This window comes from Stomoxys calcitrans, chromosome 3 (assembly GCF_963082655.1).
Source record: "Stomoxys calcitrans chromosome 3, idStoCalc2.1, whole genome shotgun sequence".
In the NCBI taxonomy this organism is placed as follows: Eukaryota; Metazoa; Arthropoda; class Insecta; order Diptera; family Muscidae; genus Stomoxys; species Stomoxys calcitrans.
This window is the reverse complement of record NC_081554.1, coordinates 5,094,167-5,117,968: the sequence shown is the minus strand read 5'-3', so window position 1 is coordinate 5,117,968 and position 23,802 is coordinate 5,094,167. Positions and strand designations below refer to the sequence as shown.

Genomic DNA, 23,802 nt, shown 5'->3' with positions numbered 1-23,802 from the left:
TGACTTCCCGGATAGAAATGTAGTGTAGGCAAAGATTCCTTGTTGACTACCTATTAGGGTGATGACTTTTATACCACTCAGTTTTCCTGTATCATATTTTCATGAGATTTTACTTAAGATTAGACAAAATCATAAATATAAGCGGATAGTGCAGAACCTTTTTATACCCTACACCACTACTGTGGTACAGGGTATTATACAATAACTTAGTAAAGTAAGCATTTGTTTGTAACACCCAGAAGAAAGAGAGATAGACCCATTGATAAGTATACCGATTGACTCAGAATCACTTTTTGATTCCATTTAGCTATGTCCGTCTGTCTGCCTGTCTATCCGTCTGTCCATGTTTATTTATGTACAAAGTACAAGTCGCAATTTTAATATTTAAATGGATTAAATTTAATATTTTTTTTTTTTTTCAAAAGTTCATTCATTCATGTAAGAGGAAATAATTTTTGGGAAAACGTAAAATGTCACCACCATAATGGATATACAACAATATTAGCGATGGCTAGCAATTCCATCCTGCCCGTATGTTGGTTCAACTATGGTATGGTATCCGCACCCATGGCTCAACCACTAAAGGATGTCTCATGCGAACGAACAGCTGTTAACATCTGGTCAGATTTGACGATATTTAGATGTCAGTTTTTTTTACGTTCTCATTGTTGTTTTCTACGTTCTCGCATACTTTCTGCACGTCTACACACACAATTTGTATACCCTCCACCATAGGATGGGGGTATACTAATTTCGTCATTCTGTTTGTAACTCCTCGAAATATTCATCTAAGACCCCACAATGTCCGTCCGTCCGTTCTTCTGTCTGTCGAAAGCACGCTAACTTTCGAAGGAGTAAAGCTTTCCGCTTGAAATTTTGCACAAATACTTCTTATTAGTGTAGGTCAGTTGAGATTGTAAATGGGCCATATTGGTCCATGTTTTGATATAGCTGCCATATAAACCGATCTTGGGTCTTGACTTCTTGAGCCTCAAGAGGGCGTAATTATTATCCTACTTGGCTGAAATTTTGTACAACGGCTTCTCCCACGACCTCCAACATACGTGTCAACTATGGTCTGAATCGGTATTAAGCCTAATACGGCTCCCTTATAAACCGATCTACCTATTTTACTTCTTGAGCTGAAATTTTACACATAGACTTCAACTTTGGTCTCCAACATTCAATTCAATTAGCACAATTCTTTTCTTTTATCCTTTGTTAGTCTTAAAAGAGATACCGGGAAAGAACTCGACAAATGCGATCCATGGTGGAGGGTATATATGATTCGGCCGGACGAAGCACGCTTTTACTTGTTTTTATGTAATTGAGCCTGATGACAAAATTGCAAATTCTATCGTTTTCTGCACCTGAGTGTTGGTGTCTGTAAGCCGTGAAATCCGGACATTTTATCCACATGCCCTACTCGCGTTTTCACTTGCCGCATCTATTCTGCATGATTGCGATCGTTGCCCTATGTGTCCATTTATAATACCTAAAGCCATAGTGCTTTCTACATCCCTTCATTTATAGCCTCGTAGTGATATGGAACGCACGTCGCCAATGTCCTTAAATCGGACTGCGTCGCCTTGAAAGATTTCCATCCACCCTTACAGCCAAATCGTCTGCCTAATTCCCACTTACTCCGCTACTTACTCCTGGCACCCAAACAATGCAGATCGTACCATCCTCAAAAAAAGGGTTAATCTCCTTTTTAAACTCTAAAGACTACCCTGATTGTTATAGCTTTAATGGCCGATGCTCGACGTCCTTGCATTATGATCGTATCTTCTGCAGGACCGTGTTATGGTAAGGCAGCCGGAAACAGAACTCAGTATCAGGGTCTTTAATAAAAACGTCTAGACCTGTTCCGCCCAGTAGCTTTGCCATGCCACGACAAAGTTACTGGGCTACTTCCCGATAGAAATATCAAAGGTCCTTACACTCGATCTCAAACGATGTCTCGGATATCCGCCCAGAATCCAATTTCAGTCCATCCAGGTCTTCTATCGTAGCCTAGATTTTCCCCGATGGTATGACCTGAGTCTGCCACTGCGGCTAAGCACCTAATCATTAGATCGACGATGCTCGACGTCCTTGCATAATGATCGTATCTTCTCCAGGACCGTGTTATGGTACGGCAGCCGGAAACAGAACTCAGTTTCTGGAGCTTTAATAAAAATGTCCAGATCTGTTCCGCCCAGTAGCTTTGTCGTATAGCATGGCTTCCAGACAGCAGTATCAAAGATCCGTCAATTCAAGCCCGTGCAGTTGGCAGCAGATCCTTATACTCGATCTCAAACGATGTCTCGGATATCCGCTCAGAAACCAATTTCAGTCCATCCAGGTCTTCTATCGTAGCCTAGGTTTTCCCGATGGTATGACCTGAGTTTGCCACTGCGTTTTGATCGTATCTTCTCCAGGACCGTATTATGGTAAGGCAGGCGGAAACAGAACTCAGTTTCTGGGTCTTTAATACACACGTCCAGATCTGTTCCGCCCAGTAGCTTTTTCGTATAGCATGGCTTCCAGATGGCAATATCAAAGATCCGTCAATTCAAGCCCGCATCGCTGGCAGCAGATCCTTACATTTGATCTCAAACGATGCCTCGAATATCCGCTCAGAAACCAATTTTAGTCCATCCAGGTCTTCTATCCACGCCTGGGTTTCCTCCGATGACCTTTGTCAGCCACTGCGGCTAAGCACCTAATCATTAGATCGACGGTACTCGACGTCCTTGCATTATGATCGTATCTTCTCCAGTGTTATGGTAAGGCAGCCGGAAACCGAACTCGGTTTATGGGTCTTTAATAAAAAAGTCAAGATCTGTTACGTCCAGTAGCTTTGTCGTATAGCATGTACTTCCAGATGGCAATATCAAAGTTCCGTCAAGGATCCGCTGACAGCAGATCCTTACACTCGATCTCAAATGTTGTTTCAGATATCCGATCAGAAGCCAATTTCAATCCATCCAGGTCTTCTATCGTCGCCTGGGTTTCTCCCGATGGTATGCCCTGAGGCAGCCACTGCATAGCCGCAGTGGATGCCTCATACCTAATCATTAGATCTATGGATCGGACATCTACAACTGTCTCCAGTGACCTACTAGTCGTTGTACTCATCGTCCCATCTATGGTAAGACATATTCGCTGAAACTGTTATGATAGTCTTTCGTTGCACTTTCTCGTCGCCTTCCACTAAACTACTGAGGCCTAAGTTAGTATTGGTCTAATTACGCTTCTGTATTGCCATTGGACTATTCTAGAATTAAGTCGCCATTTCGGGCCCACGCTCCTTTACATAGTGTCCAATATCTGTGGACCTACTGATTACGGGGATTGTAATTATATTGAATAAGATTGATGGATCCAGAAGAGCATTCAGTAGGCTTAAAAATTCGATGTAGTGGTTAATATGGGTAAATTATCTCACTTTCCTACATCCTACAGTGATCGAGTTAATTTCTTGCCATTCTCTTAACACCATTTTTGTAATAATTAAAAATTTTTCAAATTTCACACCACTGTTTTCATATTACACTTAATCTAATGTCTCATGTTATGGAGTTGCTGAAAGTATCTGTCGTCGGGACAAGATACGACGTCATTACACCGACCATGTAATTAATAAATGGACGCATTTAAAAAAGCGATTAAGGCAAAAAACGACACTCAAACATAAATTCAGCGTCTAATTGACAGTATTAACACTCAATGGACAAGAATTTTAACCAGTAGTGGAAGTTGTTGCAACAGTGGCGTTGACATTAATACCCACCTTGAGGAGAGGAAATGTAACATTGTAAGGTCGGGAACAAAAAAGATCTTAATGAGCAGGTAAAGCAAAATACTGAATAATGTATAACAATTTTAATCAATGAAATTGAAATATACTTCTAGTCGATGTAAAAGTCCGTCATAGTTGTTACGGTTATGTTCCTTAGGTAGTTAGGTTAGGGTAATAGAGCTACTTGATTGTGATACCACAGTTTAATTTTGCGGCGCAAGATTGAAGCCTGTGGCGGGAATCCCCTGTTTTGTTATGCCGCTCTCACTACTAACTAAGCAACCGGTTCACTTCACCCAATAGAATATTTGTGTATAATTTTGCATTTACCATGAGCGTTCCAATCAGAATCACTTTCTGATTCAATTTAGAGATTTCCGCCTGAGCATCATTCTCTGAATTTATTTTTTGTAATCAAGGTATTTGTGCTTTGCATTGTGTGGTTCTAATGGTTCTAAAGGTTCTAATTCATATAAATCATATTTTTGGCCCAAGGGCCAAGGGAGCTGACTTTGCTATAAATCCATTTTGATTTCGATTGTCTCAGACTATATTATTATATAGAGGAACCCAATTTGGAGTCAATCTCAATGGAATATGTCATAAGAAATTCAATTTTATATCCTTATAATTAAGTTGTATTTGATCATGATCGGTGAATAGTAGGGTGGATCAATTTTTAGGGGGTTGTAAAAATTATAATCTAAATTTTTTTTGTTATTTTCTTAACTGTTAATCGTAATTTTCTCCTAAATCGTGACCTTCTCGTGAGTGTCTCGTTAATTGTGCACTCCTCGTGAGCATCTAGTGAGTCGTGAGTGTCTCCTGAGTCGTGATTAGTGTCGTGCGCGGGATTTCATTCACTCACGCATGAAGAATTTTAATTCAATCAGGGTCACGCATGATCATGTGATTGGATTTTGATCACAAATTACGTGACTCATTCGTGCACACCTCTAGTCGATACAGTCCGTCCTTGCAAATTGTTTTTATCTCTTATTGAAAAGAAGAATTGCGAGAATTATTCATGTGCGTGTGTGTGACCAAATGTCCTAATTATAATGTTAGACAATCTATTTATTCATGTTGGACACATGTCTACTTGGTTGGTTTATGGCGGAAGTCATATACACCTTGATCTTCGCGGATGGCTTCAGCATGGAATTGGGAGCGGGATTTGAGATTTACTTCGCGGTATATATTTTTTACGTAAATTATACGATTAGGGTAAGGTAATTTTTGTGGAGTTCTATTCATGATAGAAATATTGAACAGTGACCTTTTGTGCTCAAGACTTAGGATTTATAAGCACAGAAGTGCGCTTAGAACCTTGAAGACGGTGGGACCAAAGTTTGTAGTGGAGTATGTGCTGGGGTGTTTACGCAGGCTTGGATTATGCGATCTTGTGGGAAATGAGAAGGCAGGCAAATTTGCCGCCAACAGGTTTCCAACATCACATACGTGCCATTCATTGAGCTACACAGAAAAGAAATCGTTTTCAATCACGAAATTAATTGATCCAAATTAATTTTTTAACTTAAACGGCTTTAATCACGAAAATGGTAATATCGATTGAACATTTTTTCAATAAAAAAAAAGCATATTCAATTAAAAAATATTTGAAATTTTTAAAATTTTCAATTAATTTTTTATTTGATCCAATTAAAGATATGATTGAAATTGTAGAAATTATCAATTAATATTTTAATTGATTCAATTAAAAAATAATTGAAATTTTTTGAAAATTCCTATGAATTTCCATTTTAAGTACACAGAGGGTCCTCCTGGAACCTGACCTATGGGTGCGTTGTTTGGGCAAAGGTCCGTGGGCACTCATATAAAAAAACTCGCCTGCGGGGGTTCTCAAAATAATTTTGGTTGTCGGACAGTGGTGCCCTATTGAGTTGTTGTTGTTGACGTAGCAGTGTGGCAGGCGACAGCCCTCGGCCGATGAACGACTTCATCGGGTTAATCCGGCTCGTAAAACCGGCTACCATGGTATTGCTATAGATTTGTCGAAATGTGAGACGAATGGGTGTTTGAAATCTCCTTCCCTTTAAATTGTAGGGGAAAAAATAGCCTTTAATTGAATTTATTTAAGCATCATATTTGAAAATTTGTTAAGATTCGATTATAAAAATGATTGAATCAATTAATTTTTTTTAACGATTGCGATTGAAAAAATTTTCAGATTCAATTTAACAATTAGTTTAACCAATTAATTTTTTAATTGAAAATGATTAAAATTTCAATTACAACTGTAATGGAAAAAAATTTATATTCAATTAAAAAACGATTAATCCAAATAATTTTTCAATTGAAAAAAATTTGGCGATTTTTCCGTGCACTGAGTCTATGTAATAAAAGGGATGGCCAGTGCAATGGCGATGGTAAGATGGGGCTGCCGGATAGCTTATACACCCCTTGGCTCGCTTTGACCGGAAAATGCTTCCTTGGAGTAAAGGGCACTCTATGATTGATCCAACGACGATGAGGATGAGACGATTAAGTTGTTCTCATGTTCGTGTAAGAGTCTGGAGCCCAGGCTTGCCTTCTTGGATTGGTGGTTTTTCTCGGCCCATGAACATTCCATTAAAGAAGAGCGTGGATACTTCTTTCATAGGACTGCTTTTCGTTAAGTTTTATTATAAAGGACCTCCGTTTTATTGCCGAGTTTGAACTACGCGCCGCAGATCAACACCACTTAGTAGAGAACATTACATATGTATGTGGCCAGCATTTGTGCTAAACATTTTTCTGATGTTTTCCTCAATAGGAGATAATAGACAAATATGGATTAGGTAATGATTGGATACCTGTGACGACATTTGAGGTCAATTCCGAGACACTGCTGCCAGCGGCACAGTCTTGCAGTGATGTGGCTCTGGATACAGAGCAGGTCTGGGCTTATTTAATGAGAATACTGAGTTTTGTATTCGGCCTTCTGACCGTTATACGATCCTGCAGATCCTGCTTGAGCTGGTACGACATTAACGCGAGGACGTCGATTCTGAATACCTTTACACGTAGTAAGTCGGCTATTAGGGGGGCTATACCAACCAGCACTGTCAAGGATTAATAGAAGGAGATTACCATCTTCTTTGAGAATTGCACGATCCACATCGTTACAGGGTCATAGCAGAATAAGGGCGAATGAGGTAGACGACTTGACTGTTATGTTCAGAGAACTGTCGCCGATAAACTTGATGAATGTAAAGCCTATCAGGCCAACGAATACGCATGTTACATTATATAACAGTGAAACGGCCAGATGGACGACGAAAATCCTATGGAGGAATCCAGATCGTAAGAAGTAAGAAGGAGGTCCGTATAGCTTTCGGTACATTACGCACACTCGTTCAAAATAGGTGCGACAAGTGACAGTGGGTGTACGACTTGTGGGGAAGTTGATAAGACTTTGAAACATTTCCTACATCAGTGCCCGGCTTTTCGGGACTTAAATGTGGATACCAAACTTTTACCAACTTAGGGACATGGAGTAAATAACCATTAGGGAGTTTGTGAGCAGCATGCTATTCCTAATATAGATTTCTTCGAGCTTACTTTTCGGTATTGCTGGCTTAGGTGTAAATCCATAGTGCCATGTGTCGGATTGTAATGCTCAACTTCTTCATACACCTAAACTTAATCGGGCGAACATATACATATATGTGAGCTACAGCTAAATCTGAGCAGATTTCGAATAATTTCTTACAAACCTAAACTACGCGTAGTGGAAGTCATAGAAGAAGACATGTGCAAAGTTTTGAGAAGATCGGTAGAATAATAAGCTTGCGAAGGCATTAAAATTAAAAATCATCTGAAACATAAGTACTGAAGCTATTTCGAAATGTGAACCGATTACCTGAAATGCATCAATAATCCTTCATGAGAAATTTCGTTAAGAACGGTAGACAAATGACCGCATTTTTGCAATTTTAATCCCAATCGTTGAAACATGTGTATGGAAGCTATATCTAAATCTGAGCCGATTTCGACGAAAATCCGCACATACTCTTGTGATAGTAGTAAAAGATAAAGTAAAAGCGCTATGGAAAATTTTGAGAATATCGGTCAATAAATACGTTTCCAAAGGCTCTGGAACTGAAAATCTCAAGAGTCGCCATATTATCCTTTTAGCCAAATTTCGTAAGTATTGGAAAACAAATGACCACATTATTACAATACTAGTCCAAGTCGGACATAAATCGAATGATACGTAAATATGAGAGATGTCTAAACCTGAATTGATTTCTATGAAATTTCCCGGTAATCTGAAGAATCGCCAGATTATCCTTTAAACCAAATTTTCACAAGTATTGGAAAACAAATGATCACATTTTTGCAATACTAGTCCAAATCGGGCATATAATCTTCCGATCTATATTCAAATCTGAACCGATTTCTTCCCATTTCAAGACATTTCGTCTTTAGGCAAACAAAAATCGGCATGGCATTTCTATATGTTCTGATGAAAATTGGCCTCTGTAGTTTCTCCAGATATGGACAGATAGACAGACATATAGACGGTGATGGGGAATACGATAGATCAGATAAATCACTTGTTGTCCGATAGATCACTAGAATGCTAAACAATGATTTTATTTTGGCAAACAATGATTTTATTTTGACAAACGTTTAAGATGAATAAAAGAGATGTTGAACGAACAAGTAATACGAAGCAACCAACTATGAACAAAAGGTACAATTGATACAAAATGAGAATGATTACAGAGTTGTATTAAGAATGAGATGCAAATGAAAGGATTTGATGATTTGATCCTTTCATCAACAGACGGATCTAGTCAAATCGAATCAGAGAGCAATCCATATGCTTATCAATGGAGATATCTCTATATACCCTGTTGTTGTTGTTGTAACCACAGTTGCATGTGAAGGCGGCGATCCTTGTCAAGCTCCATATGAGAGCAAAGATGACCGGTCGCAGGGTCTTCTCACATATCAATGAATGCTGGCCAATTCAAGTTTAAGCTCAATGATAAGGGGCGTCCTTTTTATAGCCGAATCCCAACGGCGTGCCGCAGTGCGACACCTCTTTGGAGAGCATTTTGAACATGGCTGCCATACCAAATGGTGCAGTACCTCCCAAATGTCGCCAGCATTAGCAAGGGATAACCACCGCTAAAATTTTTCATAATGTACTCGCCAGGATTCGAAACCAGGTGTTCAGCGCCACGGTGGCCGGTAAATTTACTTAAAACTGCCGAGCTTTCTTTTTAGCCCGTGTACCATAGAAAAACACCCCGCCGAAAAATTGATTTTGTTTTGATAGCAACTGAATTTTAAATTTTTGGACGAAAACAAGACATCTCTGCACCAGATTTCGCTCAAATCTTGCTGCCATGCTGTTAATATTTCCCACCATATGTACCAACACCATTATCGCTACCACATAAACCAACGTTGATTTTCTTTAAAAGCAAAAATAATTTTTACAACAAACAATAGATCTTTTGATTTATTTCTTGCATTGCCATCATTCTGCAATTGAAGATGAAAAACCTACAACTTGTTGAGTTTCTTAACAAACGCTTCCTGAAGCATGTTGCTAAGTTTATTTCTGTGTAAAAGCTTTTTTCCCCATTTTAATATAAACAACTTCTCCAAAAAAATATTAAAACGTGCCAAATTACTTATCCCGTGATTGATTGACCCACTTCAGCATTTCGCTTATACTCCCCCTTGGGCAAACGCCTCTGCAAATGGCCATAAAAACATCAGCACCATCACTTTTCAACTGTTTGCCCAAATAAATATTAAAAAAAAGTAATCATTTCCAATTGAGAGAAAATACGAGGAGAGAAAAAACCAGAACAATAATCTGTAAGACATGTGCAGAATTTCTAAGAATTTCCAAATACAAAATTTTTATATATTTTTAGCATACAGAAGAAGATTTCACCGATTTCACTGATTAACCACAATTAGCCAACACAACGAAGTGAGAATGAAAAGAAGGAAAAACCGCAGTGAAGGTGTGAAAAAAGTGAAAATATTATTAATAAAAAAACGCCCAGAACAAAGACTTCCAAACTCGGCAAATAATAAGTAGAAATAAAAAAAAAACTAAAGATTTTGCAATCCATTTGGGGTTTCTTTTTCTCCACCCCAACCACCACTATCAGCGAAACAAAAGACTAGCCCTGCCTTAGAAACATGCATAACTTTCACACGAATTTAATCCCGGTGGTAATTCTGTTGCTGCTGGGATCTGGCATTAATGCCCACACTCTACACCACAATCATCACCAGCAGCACCACCACCCTAATCATCAAAATCGGAGCAATCTTTCGAAGGATGATGGTATGCTGGAATACAGTGATTATCAGCGAGCCACACCCCGGCCCATGGAGGAGTCGGCCACTCACAATTCCTTAGCGCAACTGATTGACGATAACGAGCTGACAAGCAAGCAGCAGAATGAAGATCTGCTGCTGCCTTTATCCTACATGAGCTCTAGCGGCTCAACAACAATGTCCAGGCAGCAACAAAACCAACATCCTCATCACCAACACAACAAGGCACATTTGTCCCGCAATCATCATCATCATCACCATCCTCATCAGACGAATGGTCAACATTTAATTTTAACCTCAGCAGCGAGTCTAGCCGCGCCAACATTGCCGTCTGCTCCTTCTGGCTCCACGTCATCCTTTTCAAATTTCATTGTGGGCCAACACCACACCCATCATCCAGAACGAGAGCCGCCATCGGAAAGTACCCGATTAGTACCAACACCTTTGGCACCATTGCCGTCATATTTCTTAGCGGCGACAACACAAAAGTACCACAACGATTCCAACGATGATGGTGGTGGTGGTGGTGGTGGTGGCGGCCATCAAAGACCACCACACTATGCCGAGTCCAAGGCAACTAAGGCCACAAGTCCTGCGGAATATTCTAAATTTAGCAGCAGTCAGGCTGCTGCCATGGAGCGTGACAATCAGCAGCAACAAAAACACCAACAACAGCATCAGCAACGTCATCATCAGCCTGCTGCCTCACGACATCACAAATATTGGCGGTCCTCGAAACGCTCGCAGTATGATGATGACTATGATTTGCAATTGCCTCCGAAAGCCGACGATGATTACTATGAGGACTATGAGGAGGATGCTGCCGATGATGATGATGACGATGACGAGGATGGCTTGGATGATGATATTGACGGCTTCATAGATGACACTGATAACAATTTAAGTGATCGTTCCTATGCCCGAATAACTCGTTCCAAACTTGATGTAAGTACCTTAACCTTATGAATTTTTCTTTTTGCTTCACATACAAGATACTTAGATATTTAAGTACAGGGTTAGGCAAATGATAATGTACAAAAAATTTTGCAAAATCACAAGGAGTGGTTTCCGATCAAACAAAAATTAGTCGGAAACTTTGTCTACAGATACACGAACGGACCCCCAGACAGATGAACAGACTTACAGATGGACCTGACTAGGTAATCTAAAAATATCAGATATATTCTTCGTATCGTGGTTAATGCATAATTCGAGGTTACAATTAGAATGGAAAAAAGGAATGTAAATTAGAGGGGTTATTTTTAAATCAACAAATGGATATTTAGATCATAAAAATCACAATCTACGACGAATTTAAGAAAATTAGCAAGAGAAACTATTGATCTTAAATCAAAATGGAACTTCCGGTTCTTAACTAAAAAGTCCGTTTGTCGATTGGCATCTTTGTATGGGAGCTATATCCAAATCGGAACCGATTTTTACAAAATTTAGGAGAATCATTTTAGATAAATTAGTTATGGAACAACTTTTTCGTTAAAAATCGGAAACTTAATTTTGATTTCAGAACTAGGGTTTCATGAGCGAACTTTTTTAGTTTTTGTCATAGATTTCGATTTCGATAACTGCTTGGTGGGCTTGTTTGGGTCCAAACAAATTGAACTACCTTAATATTCATATATCCTTCAATCCGCGGTGGACAAAATGACAATTTTTATACCTACCACCGAAACCAGGGGGTATACTCATTTTGTTGTTCCGTTTGTAAAATTGCAAATTTTGCCCGTGAACATTCCACTTAGGAACAGGGGCAAACTTCTCACCTATCAATGAGTGCAGTCCGATTCAAGTTTAAGCTCAATGATAAGGGGTCTCCTTTTTATAGCCAAGTCCGAATGGCGTGCCACAGTGCGACATCTCTTTGGAGAGAAGTTTTACGTGGCGTAGTATCTCACAAATGCAGCAAACCACCGCTGTATTTTTTTTTTTCTGATGGCCTCGCCAGGATTCGAACCCAGGCGTTCAGCGTCATAGGCGGACATGTTAACTTCTGCTCTACGGTCGTTCCGTTTGTAATACATCGAAATATCCATTTCGACCCTATAAAGTCCATATCCGACCCTATAGAGTATATATTTTCTTGATCGTCGTAATACTCTAAGACTATCTATCCATATCCGCCCGTCTGTTTGTTGAAATCACTCTACAGCCTTAAAAAATGGAAATAGTTATCTGAATGTGTGCACAGACACTTTTTTCCGTAGGAGGGTTAAGTTCTGTCTGCCGATTTAAGGTTTTGAGCTCTTTAAATCCGCATTTATGAAATATGGCACAAAGTGTTGCGTTAGGCTACTCGGCATTCGTACCGAGTATGCTCAAAATCAGGCTTTATATGGGTATAGCTGCCATATAGACTTATCTCTCGATTTAAAATCTTGGGTCCATAACAAGCGCATTTATTATCCGAGTTCGCTGAAATTTGCCTCAGTGACCTATATAAGGCTTTTCGATATCCGTACCGTATATGGTTCCGATCAGGCTATATATGGTTATAGCTGTAGACCGATCTCTCGTTTATGGTCTTGGGCCCTTAAAAGGCACATTTATTACCCGATTTCACCAAAATTTGGCACAGTAAGATGTGTTAGGCTCTTCGACATCCACGTTCAATATGGTCCCGATCTTTTCATATTTGGATATAGCTGTCATTTTTACCGATTATCATTATTACCGATTATCATTTTTACCGATCTCCCGATTTAAGGTCTTGCGTCCATAAAAGGGGCAATTCTAATCCGATTTCGATGAAATTTGACACATTGTGTTGCGTTAGGCTCCTTGACATTCGTATTGAGTACGGTCAAGATCCGGCTATGTATGGATATAGCTGTCATATAGACTGATTTCCCGATTTAAGGTCTTGAGTCCAAAACATACGCATTTATTATACGATTTCGCTGACATTTGGGACTATGACCCATGTAAGGCTCTTCGACATCCGTGCCCTATATGGTTCCGAAGAGACTATATTTGCATATAGCTCCCATATATATCGATCTCCCGATTTTATTCCTTGGGCCCATAAAAGCAGAATTTGCTGAGATTTGGCACAGTGAGCTGTATCAGGCCCTTCGATATCCGCTTTCAATATGGCCCCCCATTGGCCTATATTTGGATAGAGGTGCCATGGAGACCAATTTCCCGATTTAAGGCCTTGAGCCCATAAAAGGGGCATTTATTATCCGATTTTGCTGAAATTTCCTTTTTTGATATAGCTGCCATGGGAACCTATCCCATAAAAGGGCGCAATCCTTATACGATTTGGCATGTGTTTTGTACTGACTTCTATAGCCGTGACAAGTATGGTCTAAATCGTTTCATAACTTGATATAGCTGTCATACAAACCATTCTTGGATCTTGACATCTTGAGCTTCTACTACTACTAAATTTCCCGTGAACATTTCATTAAGGAACAGGGGATTCTTTTCGGATATAAATGAGTGCAGTCCGATTATATTGGGTTGCCCAAAAAGTAATTGCGGATTTTTTAAAAGAAAGTAAATGCATTTTTAATAAAACTGAGAATGAACTTTAATCAAATATACTTATTTTACACTTTTTTTCTAAAGCATAGTTTAAGCTCAATGATATAGAGCCTTCTTTGCCGAGTCCGAACGGTGTGCCGTATAGCGACACCACTTGGTGAGAAGTTTTCACATGGCAGGGTACCTTACAAATGTAGCCAGCATTAGTAAGAGGATAACCACCGCTGAAAATGTTGTTGATGTTCACGCCGGGATTTGAACCCAGGCGTTCGGCGTCATGCTAACCTCTAAGCCACGGTGGCGAGCTTCTAGAGGGCGCAATTATTATTCGATTTGGCAAAAATTTTGGTATTTGGTTTCAACAACAGTGTTACGCAGGGTCTAAATAGGTTCTTGACCTGATATAGCTGCCGTATAAGCCGATCTACAGATTTGACTTCTTATCATCTGATTTGATTAAAATTTTGCATGTAACAGTTTGATATGGGTTCTAACTGCAGTGCCAAGTATGTGGTCCAAATAGGTTTATAAACTGATATAGATTCCATATAAACCATACACTCGATTTTACTTCTTGAGCCTCTAGGGGGCGCTATTTTTTGGCTGAAATTTTAAAGATTTTTTTTTTGTTTTATATAACTTGTTATACTCATGAAAAATACGGTCCTTCCAAATATTTGAAAAAATCATTCATAGAGTGTGTCAAATGCGATCCCTTGTGGAGGGTATATAAGATTTGGCGGAGCCGAACTTTACATGCTTTTACTTTTTGTTTTCTATCCCACTGTGAGCTATTTCGAGCTTCAAAATGAAAAATACCTTAAATGTTTCCCTGGAATTCCAACTAAGGAGCTTCATGGGTTGTGTGTTTGCTACTCCATGTGCCCTTTAATTACCCTCTTTTCAATCTTCTTCGGGCACACTTACTTCCGGGCCACCTTGTATTCACGTTGAAAGCTGGTATTTTAATTTCCATATATTATTTTATAAATTTTCCACATTTTCCACGTACCTTGCTAGTTGTTGCTGTTATTGTTCCGACATTTTAATTTAATCATTGGTATTTTGTTTGACTCCATGAATCATAGCGCATCTTGGCCGGTGGCAGGCTGTTAATATATTCTCCTTGTTTTATGGCCAAACATTTTATGCGGATGATGACAGTTCATATGGTTAAGCACAAAACAAAAAATAGCAACAATGCCAACATTAAAACTCACTCTGGCAGACAAATTAGCAGACGGGTGTGTGCAGACGATTGCTGAGACAGACATCCAGACTTGTAATCCCAACCGACAAAAAGACGAACAACCAGACATACCGACAGATAGACAGACAGAGAAATAGACAATTTGATTTTATTGTAGTACATTATATTTAGCCCGCCTGCTACTGGGTCTGCTGAGCAGCACCAAAGACGGTAGACCAAATGGAATGTGGTTTTTTTTTTGTCACGGAGAATCTAAAAACTCGCAAAAAACACTCAGAATGTGGGCACAGTGGTAGGTGGGAAAATGAATTAAATGACAAATAAACAAAAAAAGAAAGAAAGGAGTATCCTACACTCATGAACATTCCACTAAGGAACAGGGGCTATCTTCTCGCATATCAATGAGTGCAATGAATGCTCAATGATAAGAGGCCTCCTTTTTATGGCCGAGTCCGAACGGCGTGCCGCAGTGCGACACCTCTTTGGAGAGAAGTTTTACATGGCATAGTATCTCACAAATGTTGTCAGCATTAGGAGGGGAAAACCACCGTTAAAAATTTTTGCTGATGGTCTCACCAGGCGTTCAGCGTCATAGGCGGACATGCTAACCTCTGCGCTACTGTGGCTGCCCAACTTTCGAGGCACTCACGACAAAAATTACAACTCACGGGACACTCGCAGCTCACTAGACAATCACGACGCACGAGACACTCACGACACACGAGAAAATCACGACTCACGAGTCATGGTTAAACAAATATTTTTCCATGAAGCGAATATTTCTTTTCCATGCGTCTCAAATTATGCAGCATTTGAACATACGAATTTTAATTTCTTAAATGAATCAGCCATATATGACCGCTTCTCTGCTCTTTTCATTTGTATGCATCTGTAGACAAATTCATATGTTTAAGTACCATATGGTTTGAGAGCATGAAAAAAATATAGTTTTTGTTATTGTTTACAGTTTAGTCGTGATTTTCTTGTGAGTTTAAATGCTTCGTGAATCATGAGCGTCTCGTCGTGAGCGTTTCGTGAGCCATGAATGTCTCGTGAGTCGTGATTTTCTCATGAGTCGTGATTAGTGCCGTGAGCATGAGTTCACTCACTCACACACGAAGAATTTTAAATAAATCACGGTCACGCACGATCACGTGGTTGCATTTGGATCTCAGTCACTCTCGTGAGTCGTGATTAGTGTGGTGGGCATGAGTTCACTCACTCATGCTCAGGCACGAAGAATTTTAATAAAATCACGACGATCACATGATTGGATTTTAATTTTACTCACGAAATACATGACTCACGGGCGATTCACGAGTGACACGACAACTCACGAGCACACCTTTATTGTCAACCACTCTCATGTACTAATATACGCAAATGATATCAAAACCTTTCGCTCATTTAATGATACTTTTGACCAAATGCTTTTTACAGGCTAATCTTGATATTTTTACCAATTGGTGTGATGTAAATCTTAAGCAGTTCATTAAGAAATGTAAACAAATGTTTTTTTTACCGAGATATATTTTTGGAAACGAGTTATTATTTTTCAAGATGTGAGCTTCAGCGATGTTCGGGAATGCATTACGATACACAAACAGTTTGCTCACTTTGAGGTGTTTGAGTTCGCCAGCAATATCCGCTTGTTTTGAAGAACTTACTGTTTGGTGCTCATCGCAACTTTAAGAGAGAAAAGAAAACATATTATGTTGAAAATAGAGGATATTTTTATCACTTTATCTGTTAAATGTTGCAGACAGATTGTATTTGTCTCCTACTCAACATTAATCGAATTAAAATTTCCTTTTTTCAGATTTTTTGCATGTTACGGCGAAGATCATTAAATTTTACAATTTTTGTTTGTTTCTCTTTCGAGATGAGCTCAATGATCGGAGATTGCAAATGAAAGAGGAAAGCCAAAGATATGTTGTATTTGAATCGTATTAATTGCGAAAACGCATCCATGATACAATTACCACATTAACCACGCTCGACAACCCTGTCTATTAGCTGTACTTTTTCCCAATGCATGTGTTTTTGTGTAATGACATACATTTTTACTGGGGCAATTAATTTTTTCAATTTTTGGCGAATTGAAAAGGACCCAACCCAAGGCTCTCGATATATTGATCCTCTGGGGACCGTCTTCAAAATGTGTAAGAAATAAACTATTTGCAAGAATCCATTTTAGAAAGCCTACCAAATAATTTGGATATACTGATCGACTTAAGACTTGAGGCTTTTTTTACATTCTATGGAAGAAGGAACCATTTTTTTTTTTTTAATAAAGTTCAGAAATAGAAATTTTTTTGAATAACTCAAACGCCAGTTTAAGTAAAGGGTGTTTTTTACGTACATACTTGTTTAAACAAGAAATCATACAATGTTTTAGTCAAATCGTATAAATTGCATCTTCTAGGGGCTCATGGAGTCAAATCGCAGTTAATATCTAAATATTACCCGATTTGGTCGTTTCGCAACCCTAATTATTGTGTGACCTAATTATGAAGCAGTTAGCGTTGCCCCTTCTTCAAATTAAGGAACAGAGCTTAATCTTCGCCCCCATCAATAAGTGAAGTCATATTCAAGTTTAGCTCAATGTCCGAGTTGGATCAGCAATCATTTTCATCTTATTTATGAATTTCACAATTGCACAATTTTTAATGTGCTCTAACATCATCAAAATTTTTTACAAAACAAAAAATAGAACAAATAGGTTTTTTTGAACAAATTGAAAAAAAAAACTACTTTGTTTGATTTTGTTTTTTTTTTTTAGAATGCTCTTTGACTACAGTCATGACTTAAGGTTCTCAAGAAAACTGTAATCTCATGCAACAATCAGCAGTTTAGAGAACTAAAACATTCCCACCATAAGCAAAGTTATTGCCTGTGGCCAATGGGTTTCAATCCTGTAACACTGTGTGTCTTCCAGACTTGACACATAAAGAAGGACCTTTATCATTGACGGTAACCGTAATCAGGCAGCACTATGCATTTCGTTACGAATACGTACATACCTAATGTATGCATTGAATATCCCAATTACCAAGTACACAAATAATCATTTTCTGTGCATTGAGGATTAAAAGTCCACAAATGTCTCCAAATACATAAATTGTCAACCATATGTGATGATCACTGCAATAAATCGTAAAAATTATTGCGATTAAATTAAATGGTGACGGATATGGTTAAATGAAAAGAAACGATAATAAATTGGCAAGAAATAATGTACTTCATTAGCATAAATGATACAATGGGAGATACAGATAAACAAATCAATTTAATTTCCATAGATAGAAAGCAATTCTTTAAACCATACAATGTTGTCTATTGATTTACAATATTTCCATTTTTCACATCAACCTATTAAACAAAGTTCTTTCAGTTCATTTTGAAATTATCTTATTATGGCATACCAAATGAATTTATGTAAATGCTCTACCCAAGTAAATGGGTTTTCATTTAAGAATTCATATTTATTCACTCATATATTTGAGACTTCTGTTTATTTCATACAACAAATTGTGTTTATGAACAGCGTTCATATTTTTAAGCACAAAATTAAAAGTAGAGCAAATGTCCGAAAATATTTATGTAAGGATTCTCATATGGTTTTTGGCTTAAATTCAAATAAATTTGAAATACCTTCAAGCAAATCGAGCGTTAGTTCTAAGAAAAAAAAAACAAACTTGTTAAAGAAGATTAACACAAATACATTGATGTCAATGTAAAAATACCTTAAGGAACTTAAGAAAATATGTTATTTCAACGAAATTACTTTCAATTCCCACTTATAATATTGAATACAAAATATTGGTCTATATGCTACAAAACGTTTCACAATTTTCACTTTTATTTGGAATTTCATAAAATAAAAAAGAGGCGTGAATATTAAAAACATTAAGTTTGTGCTAGAAACAGCTGCACTGCAATGAATTGCATATCATTGACACTAAATTTTCAGCATCCCATTGTGATACCCAAAGAGTTTATTAATGTAAACAGAATGGGGCGTAAAAACTAATAACCTTTTGGTTCAACCCTCATGCGACTAAACTTGAATGTTAAAGACCCATTCATGATTTTATGAATAAAAGCATAAAAATGCAAAGTTTTGAATAATATTTCAGTAAGATGAAATATAAAAAGTTACGAAAAATGTAAAAAAAAAGTGAAGCGGACGTGTTTTTATTTCGCTCCTCAAATAAATATATATTCGTATCTCGGGATAGGTACTACCTATTACGAAAAAATTTTAAAGCTTGTTGGAGTAGGTTAGAAGTGGACCCGAAAGACTCAACATCTGCGGTGGTGGCGTCAGACCGCAGCATGTTGTCCTCCCCTTCTATAGGTGTGGGTGCCTTGGCACCTGTAGTCGAGAGTAATGCTTCAAGTGCACAACTGGTCGTCAGACTAATAAATAAGGAAGAGACGGATAAACGGATGAATTAAACTGAAATTTATACAGCGAGCAAGTATTGCATTGTTTTATTTTAATCCTATTCAGTTCAAGTTCAAGATGTTCTGGGTAAAATATCAGTAGTGGTAAGACCATTAGAAGAGAGACCTCACATTTGTGAGGTACTATGCTATGTAAAACTTTTCTCCAAAGAGGTGTCGCACTGCGGCACGCCCTTCGGACTCGGCTATAAAAAGGAGGCCCCTTATCATTGAACTTAAACTTGAATTGGACTGCACTCATTGATATGTGAGAAGTTTGCCCCTGTTCCTTAGTGGAATGTTCATGGACAAAATTTGGAAATTTTCATTTACCTAGAAGATTTGTTGAGATTCGTCTTTTTTGTAAACTGGCTGTGGAAACTTGAAATATTGTTTGAGGCAACAATTTTTTGCATGTTTTTAGGAAACATATGGAGTGAAAAACATTAGCCCGAATGGAGGATCTCGGCATTGCATTTTGAGAACTCGACGGTGTTTTCCAATTAAAAAAATACCTATTTTTAAGAACATATAGGACTCGTTTAAATTGGCATATCTTATTCAATCTTGTCTTAAAATACATCTACAATATGTCCTCTTGAAGAAAGAACAAGTAACGGCCTGGCCGAATTTTGCATACCCATCACCTCCGGCATATATGTAAACCACCTTTCATCATAATCTGGTGAAAAATGCATAATTTATCCCCCCATAGCAGGTATACTGAAAACTGGTCCGATTTAGGCCAAAATTCGACACGGACATTGAATGGTCTATTGTTTAATTTTGTAGAACAAAATATTGGTCTTTTATACGAATCATATACGACAAGGATGTGTCAAATTTCAGCAATATCGGAATATAAATGACCCTTTTATGGGGCCAGGGCTTTAAACCGAGAGGTCGGTCTATATGACAACTATATCCAATTCTCAACCGATCTGGACCAAATTGAAGAGGGATGTCACTGTCCCAAATTTCGGCGTAATGGGACAAAAAATTCACCTTTTATGACCCCAAACCCTTAAATCGAAAGACCGGTCTATATAGCAGCTATATCCAAATCTGGACCGATCAGAGCAAAATTAAAGACGAATGTTGAAGAACCTAACACAACTCACTTTCCCAAATTTCAGCTGTCTGTCTATAAGGGTAGCGATGGGCGATGGGTAAATACTCAAAATTGGGTAAATTACGTAAATACCCGGATATTCACCCATTAATATCCAAAAGCTGGGTATTTATAATTTTGTAGATATCTTGGGCATCAAACACATTTTCCAAACATTTTTTGATGATATCGTATTCATTCTATTTAAACCTGATCTTCTGATCTCATAAAATAGGATTTTAGTTATATATAGCCGCTATATAGACCGATCTCCAAACTTAAAGTCTTGAGGCAATAAATTGGTAATTTTTCATCCGATTTCGATGAAATTTGCCACCGTGAGTTCTGGTAGACCCCTACCCATTTCTATAAAGTGTGGTTCAGGTGGGACTATATTTGGATATAGCTGCCCCATAGACAGATCACCCGATCTCTCGATATAGTGTATTGAGGCCATAAAAGCTTAATTTATTACACGAATCCGGTGAAATTTGGTACAGTGTGTTCTGGTAGAACCTTACCCATATCTGTCAAATGTAGTCCAGATTGGATCATATTTGGATATAGCTGCCATATAGACAGATCTTCCGATATAGTATAATAAGCCTATAAAAGGAGCATTTTTCATCCTATTTCGATGACATTTGGCACAACGAGTTCCGGTATCGCTCTAAACTTTTTTGTTAGATATCGTCCAGATCGGACCATATTTTGGTATATCTGCCATATAGACCGATCTACCGATATAGAGTATTGAGCCCATAAAAGAAACATTTTTCATCCGATTTGGATGAAATTTCAAACAGTGAGTTTTGATAGGCAAAATTAAAAAAAATTTAATTATATTCTTGTAAAATTGAAAATTAAGATGGAATAAAATAACTATTGAATTTTTATGAAATTTTTCCGCTTTTTTAAACTTATAAAATTTGAAAACAGCAGCAAATGTTTGTTGTTTTAGTAGCAGACTTTCTGCTGTTTCAGTAAACATTTCTGCTGTTTTACTAACAAATTTCTGTGGGTGTAGGATGTTTATATTTCTTACGTCCCAAGCTTATACATCTACTTACATCCCGCAGTATCATTACATTGATTAAACCACGTTTCCATGTATTTTACTTTAAGCATTTAAAAATTCCTAAAAAGAGGTGGGTATAGATTTGGTACCGCCTTTAGAAAAAGGTTAGGTCCCTATATTGTTTTATGTTATGTCCTTACGCTCTGGTACCCGGTGGAAAAAAATAAAAATCAGTTTTAATCACAAAAATAATTTATTCAATTAATTTATTAATTGATACTGCTTCAATCATGAAAATGATAAAATCAACGTTCTATTAAAAAAAATGCATATTGAAATAAAAAAAATTATTGAAATTTCCAAAATATCCAATTAATTTTTTAATTGAATCAATTAAAAATTATATTGGGCACACTCTCAATGTCTATGCAACATGGTTCACATATATAAAACTCCTGGAACACGAATTTGAGGTTTTATTTAGGGTCCATGATCCCTCCGGCGAGACGTTTTTAAAAATGCACAGTCAAAACAGTACTTTTGAATCTCAAAAAGTTTCCAATTCAATTAAATAATGATTGAAAGAATTAACTGCCTCAACCACCAATATCGAACCACGATTCGTTCGCTAATTCAATGAAAGCAGATATTTTTCCTTTATAAAATCAACTGTTTTCAATGACTTGGCGAACGAATCGAGTGGAAACAAGTTAGTGGTATTTAATCACATTTATATATAAAATATTTTAAGATTCAATTAAAAAAATTTATGAATTAATTAATTTTTTTTTGGAAATGACAAAACTTTTAGTCACAATCGTAAGTGAAAAAAAATTGCAGCAGTTAATTTTTTATTGAAAATGATAAAAATTGCAACCACGATCGTAATTGAAGAAATTTCAGGTTCAATTAAAAAAATGATGCAATCAATTGATTTTTTATTTAAAAATTTCCTTGATTTCTATCATATTATGGAAAATTTTCAAACTTTCATCGAAATTTTAACTCAAGCAAAATATTCGATAACAATATTTCTTGAAAATTTTTCTTCACAAAAAATTTTTGACAATTTGACAATTTTCTTTCTTCTCTTTTTGTCTTTAGAAAAATTTTCTTTTTCGAGAAAATTTCATATTGTTATTGTCTTTAGATAAGATAATGTTATCCTTAGAAAAAACTTTCTGAATAATTTTCCACTTAAAAAAAAATTATCAAATTTCATTAAAAATTTTTGTAGGAACTTTTTCTTTTGAATACTTTTATTGACATTTTGTCACTGTTCCTAGGCACAGTGTTTGACTCACAGGTGCAAACACTTGTTTAAACATTCATGAAGTCAGACAAGCAAAAGGACAGACAGACACAATTTTTTCCACATTGTTAATTGCTGTAAGACTTTTTCCCCCATTTAACAAATGACCATTATGTTAAAGGGGAGGAAGACCGCCAAACCGCTGTTTGTGCATTTGAAACCCTGAGAAACGAGAAAAAGGAAAAAAATCCACCCACTCGCATGTGTATGGACATGAACGAGTTTAACTGGGAATGTTAAATTACCTCCAGCCGATGTTGATGCAGATGTGTTTTAGGCCTACTAAGCCAATCACCTCTTTTATTTTTTTGTTGTTAATTATTTTGGGTGAAGTGTTTTTTATGAATTTTGAGGGAAGTGAGCTTCCACCTTTATGGCTTCATTTGAGCCTCTAATTTGTCAGAGCACAAGATATACATTCAGCAACATGTTGACTTCTTAAGTGACTCCATTAGAGATAATAAAGGCTAGAAAGATTTTAGGTGGTGACTCTTGGACTTCTAGTTTTTCTTAAAAAGTTCAAAACCTTAAATATTGCCAATATTGTTTTGAAAACACATAATGTTGCTGTCTGTACAAGAAGGAAGATAGATAATCAGTGTTAACTTCAAATTGCTTGGAAGCTCTTTTAAGCATTCAGAGTTGTGGAGTTTATGGGTCATTCTCAAACTATGTAATTTGTAATTTAAACTCTAATAACCATTTTTCTTAAAAATAAATACAACGTAGAAACTTATCAGCAGAATGTTTTCAGTTTAATAAAAGTTATTAGTGTTACACCTTTGATTTATAAGACAAAGATCATTAAGACTGAGATCACCTGGGTCCTCCTATATTTTTTTCTGTTGGCTGAGGCAACCTCTGACTAATATTTCACAAATTATAACCATCACTTGACGTCTGCAATCTCCTTTTAATCAGTGTGAAATCAAAAGTACAAACTAGCACTTGCTAATAGGAAGCGGTTTCAATTAGCTTACCTCGACTTTTTGGTTTTAAGCGAAAGTGTTTTTTTTTTTTTTTTTTGTTGCTTTGTTTTGCTTCATTCATTTTGTTGCCCATTTGAATTATTACAGCAAAGTGGTAAAACAAG

The 23,802-nt window shown here is 37.2% G+C and overlaps 1 protein-coding gene across 2 annotated transcripts in view; it reads left to right on the top strand.

The window, feature by feature from the left end:
- Nucleotides 1-23,802, top strand: part of LOC106081283 (myotubularin-related protein DDB_G0290005) — a 96,162-nt gene that overhangs the window by 5,650 nt on the left and 66,710 nt on the right. For both annotated transcript variants that reach the window (XM_059365239.1, XM_059365238.1), the window contains exon 2: nt 9,691-11,050. In XM_059365239.1, the coding sequence (XP_059221222.1) occupies nt 9,965-11,050 (1,086 nt within the window). In that variant the 5' untranslated portion in view covers nt 9,691-9,964. The remainder of the gene's footprint in view (nt 1-9,690; nt 11,051-23,802) is intronic.